Source organism: Periophthalmus magnuspinnatus, chromosome 7 (assembly GCF_009829125.3).
Source record: "Periophthalmus magnuspinnatus isolate fPerMag1 chromosome 7, fPerMag1.2.pri, whole genome shotgun sequence".
Classification (NCBI taxonomy): Eukaryota; Metazoa; Chordata; class Actinopteri; order Gobiiformes; family Gobiidae; genus Periophthalmus; species Periophthalmus magnuspinnatus.
The window spans coordinates 9,893,424-9,899,783 of NC_047132.1; the positions used below are offsets into that span (position 1 = coordinate 9,893,424).

Below are 6,360 nucleotides of genomic sequence, written 5' to 3' on the forward strand. Positions count from 1 at the left end.
ATGTCATTATTTTAATCGTAACTCTCATGCCGATTGGTTAAGTACAGGAACATTGAAACAAAATGCGGTCAAAAGCGCACGACAAAAGGAACAGCGGCGAGCCTCTTTTGATGGGATTTGCCTCGAGTGAAAGCTGCGGGTCTTTTGAGCGGAGCTGTCAGTCAATACTAAACCCAGGACCCCCCTCCCTCTCCTCAGCTCTACCCTAGCTCCCCCTCCTCTGCGCGCGCTGGGTATAAATACTCGCGTGGGACGGTCCCATAAGCATTCAAACTCGCACCGCTCTCACGAAAGGAAGTAACAGGAGTAACAGAGGGCAAAAGGGACAACGTAACAAGGAAACATGCCCGCTACGCAGACTGGATTTGGAAACTTTTATGTGGACCGGACCATGGCGCCCGCTGGATATCAGATGCCCGTTTTGGGATGCGCTCCTCCGGGGGTACAGCCGCAGCAGCTCGCGGCGATGGCGGCTGGATTTCCACTCGCTTATTCTGGACTACAGGGATATAACTTCATCCCGTATGCTCATCACAGGCCCGTTACGCACATGGTAAGTTCAAATACAACGCATTTCACAACCATTTTTTGCTTTTACGCATTATCTCATTGCTAATCGCTGTCTTGTTGAACGTGAATCTAACCGTGCGTCTTGCTTATCCTTCCAGACTAATGCTTACGACTTGAAGGCCGCTTCCCCGTACCATCCCGCTCTCTTGGCCCGCGCTGCTCCGTACTACCAGGCCTACCGTCCCGGGGCAACCGAGGACCCAGCCAGAGTCGCCAAAGTCGCCACCAGGGAAAGCACGGGCGCGCTCAAAGCTTGGCTCAACGAACACCTCAAGAACCCGTACCCAACCAAAGGCGAAAAGATCATGCTCGCCATCATCACCAAAATGAGTCTGACCCAAGTCTCCACGTGGTTCGCCAACGCGCGCAGGAGGCTCAAGAAGGAGAACCGAGTCAGCTGGGCATCAAAAAGCAAATCTGATGATGAAGAGGAGGAAGCGGAGGAGGAAGGAGAGAGCGACGTGGATGACAAAAGTCTCCTGGATGAAGAGGGGGATAGTCAGGTGGAGGAAGGGGACAAGCCCGAGGTGTTGGTAGATGTTCTGGATACAGCAGAGCAGCCAACCCTGGAAGAAACACCCCGAAAAAAAGACTGTGAAACGAGCCCAGACGCTCCCAAAGAAAGCAAAGAAAATACAGTCAACCAAAAACCCAAAATCTGGTCTTTGGCGGAGACAGCCACGTCAGAAACCGTGCGTAAACCGGAGATGGACAGTGTGCAAGTGGGGAAGCTGTGGGCAGAGTGGGCATCCAGGAACGGGCTCTTCGTCCCCGCAGTGTACCCCGCTCCTGAGGTCCTATAACGAGGAGCCCAAACAGACTCTTAAAACCACACGTGTTGCACTTTATAAACTCCACTTGTAATTAAAAAAGAAGAAGAAGAAAAAAAAAAAACCTCAGGGAATGAACTTGTCCCGACGTTTCTTTGCGCCAAAGATTAATTGTAAATAAATGTAGATGTATTTTTCCATCGACCCTTTGTAAATTATGTTTCTTATGTCAAATAATGAAGAAGTATTTTTCTTGAATAAAACCGATATCCTCAAAATAATAATAATTACACATGTATTCCTCTTTATTATTATTTATTAAAGGGCCATATACACATGCACTTTTCTGATCTATGTTATCATGTTGTTTCCTCATCAAAAATACAGACACAAACCCTGCATATTTAGGCTGAACTGAAACTGTTTTTAAACTCCACACACCTTCACTAGAATCATTTGGATCATTTCAGTGCTGGATTTTCCAAAACCGAACAAAAAGTAAAAGGAGCTGTTAACTTGAAAACAACTGCTTCATGACATCACAAGGTGGAACAGAGCATTTTGAGCTTTGGAGATGTAGACAGACTAATAATAAAGTGTTACTCAAACACAACTCCAGGTATGTTTTTGAGGAGGTGACCATTAAAGCTCACAAGAGTTTTTTGTTTGCAATATAGGACCTTGGGAACTGTTAACCTTGTAAAATTAACTATTAAGGCGAGACACTACAGGTGACTGAAAAAAAATAGATTCAGGTTTAATTTCTTGCAGGTGAAAGTTGCCTTAATTAAATAACAAACCATATTTAGGTTCAGATTGTGCAGTTTTGAAGTTTGTTGAAAACTGATCCAAAAAAGAAAAAGTGAAAAAAATACTTTTGTCCTGTAGTGTCCCTTCAAAAAACATAATTTTTAGGTCTATTACTTTGAAATGTGTAAATATGTTTCTCATCTTGCAGGTTTTGTAATGGTAAAGGCTATGAACCTGGCTCCCGGCAGATTGATATGTGCTGTGTGTCTGGAACAGCTCTCACTGAAAGCGATCAGGAAACAAGGAACGTTGTTAGGAGTATTTGAGTCTCCAGATGAATGTCATGAGTTTGTGAACTCGCAGATATCATGAGAATGTATCTCACTACACAAGGTTAGAAAACTCTGCAGATACAAACGTCTTATTCATTCGTCTTTATGTTTTGGTCTAGTTCAGATGTTCAGTGTTCAGTTGTTGTTCGATGGCACCAGTCCTTTTGCCTTATATTATTACATTTTCAATCAAATATTTCTCCACTGGATGAACTGCGTAAGAATATATATGTATATATATATATATATATATATATATATATATATATATATATATATATATATATATATATATATATATATATATATATATATATATATATATATATATATATATATATATATATATATATATATATATATATATATATATATATATATATATATATATATATATATATATATATATATATATATATGAAGAATCTGAGACTTTAGCATGAATAAGGCCCAGAGACTGGACTGGCTGAGGTTCCTCATGTGTAAAGGTTTTGTGATCTATGGTGTAACTGTGTTTAACACATGCTGGATGTGCCTGATCTGTGCTGTGGTCTCTTTAAAAAGAGAATAGTCTCAGTGGGACTTTCCTCTTGGCTAAATAAAGGAGACAATGTCATTTTCAGAGGTGGGTATTTTGCTGATGACAAGTTTCATGTTTTTATGACGTGGTTTGGTGGGATAGTACCTGTGCTAAAGGAAATAAATAAAGCCTGGCAACTGACTGACTCACTGTTAGCACCACTACTTCCTGTCCAGTTTTACCTCTAAGAGGTTTTTACCGAGTCACAATGAAATGAGATTTAAAGACCAGTGGACAGAAGGCTGCAGGTGGATGGAGGTGGAGTAGTCTTGCCTGTCACATGTACTTTAAACTAGTACTTCATAGTTTTAGGCTGTTTTAAATAAATCTTCATATACTCCCCTTTACTCACTGATATTTGTGACTGGAGGTGTTTTGTGGAGGTGTTTTGTGTTGTTTGGCTCTCACTATCAGCACTGGCATCTCTGAGTTTCCATATAAATTCAATGGGCCGTTCCTCCATTAAACCCACTCCCCTGGAGGCTCTACTCCTCATGCAGAGCGGGCCTTGTCTCTGTGGGCCTCTCTATGTAAATCCCTTCAAACAGAAACACACATAATGCCAGATTAGCTACAGCATCAAACACAGCAGAAGTCATCAAAATAAGAAGAGGCTACAGATAAAGGTCATACAGGGAAACAGCAGGAACACTGTAGAAATGCAGGGGAAGGAGAGAAGTGACGCTCAAACAGCTTTCTGTCGCGCTATCGAATTATAGTGTTACAATTATTGTAAAAAACAAAACACAAAAAACCCCTCACATTCTTAAAAAAACTATTTATTTATTTGTTTATTTTATTCTTAATTGAATAGATCACAATTATTTTTTAAATCAAACTTTCTGAATGACACAAAACAGGAAGTTACAGGGCTTGTACTTTCTATTTGAGTAAAAACCGGTCTCACCGCAGTACAGACATATTGTATAAGCAGGTCTTGAGGTTAAAAGAACTTCGCTGTGCTCTGCCTGCATCTAATTATATATATATTTTTTTTCTCTGATAATCAGGAAGTGCAGTGTTAGCATGCTGGTTCATTGCAACCCTCTGCTTTGGCCTCGTGTTAAAAACGTGTTAAAATCCTGTGTGTAGTAACTTTTACAGGTGAATGTGAATGTGAAGTGCATCTGATTACACAGTGAAGTGGAAATTAAATTATTTCTGGATGCCACATGCTGACATCACAAGGTGGAACAGAGTCTTTTGACCTTTGTGTTTTCTTACGTTATTACACTGAATCAGGGGTCTCAAACTCAAATTATCTGGGGGGCCACATCAGGTATTTCACAAAAAAGCTTTGTTAAAATTTTCTCAAACGTCATCGCTATTTTTTACAATGATGAGAAAATATGTAAATTCTTGTAGATTTTATGGATACACATCGTTATATATGAAATCTTTTGTAACAGGAGCACACAGCGCGAGTGACATGTGTGTTTGGGGTTTACAGATTTGGTGGAACCTTCTATATGCAACATGGTAATGCCACACTAACATTAAATTAAATATTGTTCTGCAGGCCACAAAATATCATGTCGTGGGCCGCAATTGACCCCTGGGCCGCGAGTTTGACACTCCTGTTCTGTTATGTTATTACAATACCACTAATGTATGCCGTGTTTTTTCTTCTCAAAGCTTCAAACATGACAAAATAAGGAAACATTTCAGTTTATTTTCCTAACAAATGTTTAAATACGTGTTTGCCAACTCTTACACTACCTTATGTCTGTATTTTTGGTTTGGAAATTTGAATATTCAGTTTTTAAAAAGCTCTGGAGAGGTAGATTGGCTAAAAGTAAGCGTACAATAAGTTTACAAAAGATATGTTTTCTCTTACTCGAGTCAAAATTCTGGTTCCTCCGTGTAGAAGAGACAAAAGCCACTACTTTATACTCCGCACATTATATTTCTGAGGCTGGATGCGTTGGAGAAGGTGTGCATAATGCTCGTCAAAATCAAAAACAGAAACACTCCCACAGTCTAGTTTCTGGGGGAAAAAATGTAGTTTCATCTTGACAGAGTGGAGGAGTCGTTCTTTGTTTTACTTCTACTTGATTAAATTCTTTTGAAGTAACGTTACTCTTACTTGAGGACAATTTTGGGTTATTTTACCCACCTCTGATTCTGAGATGGGACACTGAGATGAAGCATTAGGTTGAAACCACAATACTCCAGCAGCCTCTAGTGGTGAATATAACACCACAACTACACCAGACCAGGTTGGACAGTTTGAATGGAAGCTGTAACACGAGATTCTGCGAGTACAAATAATCTTGGTGTGCCCATATTGCATGTTTTTAAAATGAAAATGTCTGGTTTTAAGCCTAAATCAAACACATCACAACTTCAGCAAATGTACTAATATTGTCACCATACTAACATTTCAGTACCGAGGAATAGACTTGATAAACAAAACAGATTCTGATGATAGTTTAAAGCATTTTTATCAATAGAATGTGATTTTTAACATTAAATAATAGTACTTTCTTGTATATTCCCATGTGTTTTATATCTGTGTAATCCCTCAGTGTCCAGTAGGTTCATAATGGTGCATGGGTGTATACTAGTCTATGGGTCTTATAAATGTGAAAGATTTCAGCTCAAGATCATTTTATCTGCAACATCAAACCTGCCCAACTGAAAACTCTCACAGATCTGAAGCAGTTTAAAGGTCTTATATTAGACAAAATGGATTCTTGTGAGCTTTAAGTCATGTTATAATGTTGTTACCTCCTCAAAAACAGACCTGGAGTTGTGTTTTGTTTCATTCACACATGTTTGAGTAACACTTTATCATTAGTCTGTAACATCTCCAAAGCTCAAAATGCTCTGTTCCACCTTGTGATGTCATGAAGTGGTAGCTGCTTTTTAACTTTTGTTCAGTAGAAATTAGCAGTTCCAGGGCTGAAATGATCCAAATGATTCTAGTGAAAGTGTCAGGAGTTTAAAAACACAGTGGAGCACTTCCTGTATTACCACATGACATCACAAGGTAGAACAGAGTGTTTTCTATTTTGAACTCAGCCTGAATATGCAAAGTTTGTGTGTTAAACATGTGTGAATGAAACAAAACACAACTCCAGGTTTGTTTGTGATGAGGAAACAACATTAAATAGTGCAATAATACTTTAACTACAAAGTGAAAGTGAAACTAAACCAAACCTGTGAACACTAAAGCCACGTTAAACTACTACTACTATCGTAAATGTACCAATGCTGTCTGTTGTATCCCTTTTTAAATAAACAAATAAATAAAATAAAATATAAAGTCACATTTTTTATACTTTTGAGAATCCTAATTAATACACACTGTTCCCATTCAGGAGTAATAATAAACAAAATAAAAAATAAACAAAAT

General features: G+C 38.8%; 1 protein-coding gene across 1 annotated transcript; it reads left to right on the forward strand.

The window, feature by feature from the left end:
- The first annotated feature begins 328 nt into the window (after positions 1-328).
- irx7 (iroquois homeobox 7) lies at positions 329-1,373 on the forward strand. The gene is made up of 2 exons (XM_033970133.2): positions 329-553; positions 669-1,373. Exons 1-2 carry the CDS (start codon positions 344-346, stop codon positions 1,371-1,373), a joined length of 915 nt encoding a protein of 304 aa, XP_033826024.1. The 5' UTR covers positions 329-343.
- The last annotated feature ends 4,987 nt before the right edge of the window (positions 1,374-6,360 follow it).

What these genes read in the sequence shown, in the direction of transcription:
- irx7 (XM_033970133.2), top strand. Translation starts at nt 344, where the DNA reads ATGCCCGCTACGCAGACTGGATTTGGAAACTTTTATGTGGACCGGACC. An exon ending in ACAGGCCCGTTACGCACATG is followed by an intron (nt 554 to 668) that starts GTAAGTTCAAAT and finishes TTATCCTTCCAG; the next exon opens with ACTAATGCTTACGACTTGAA.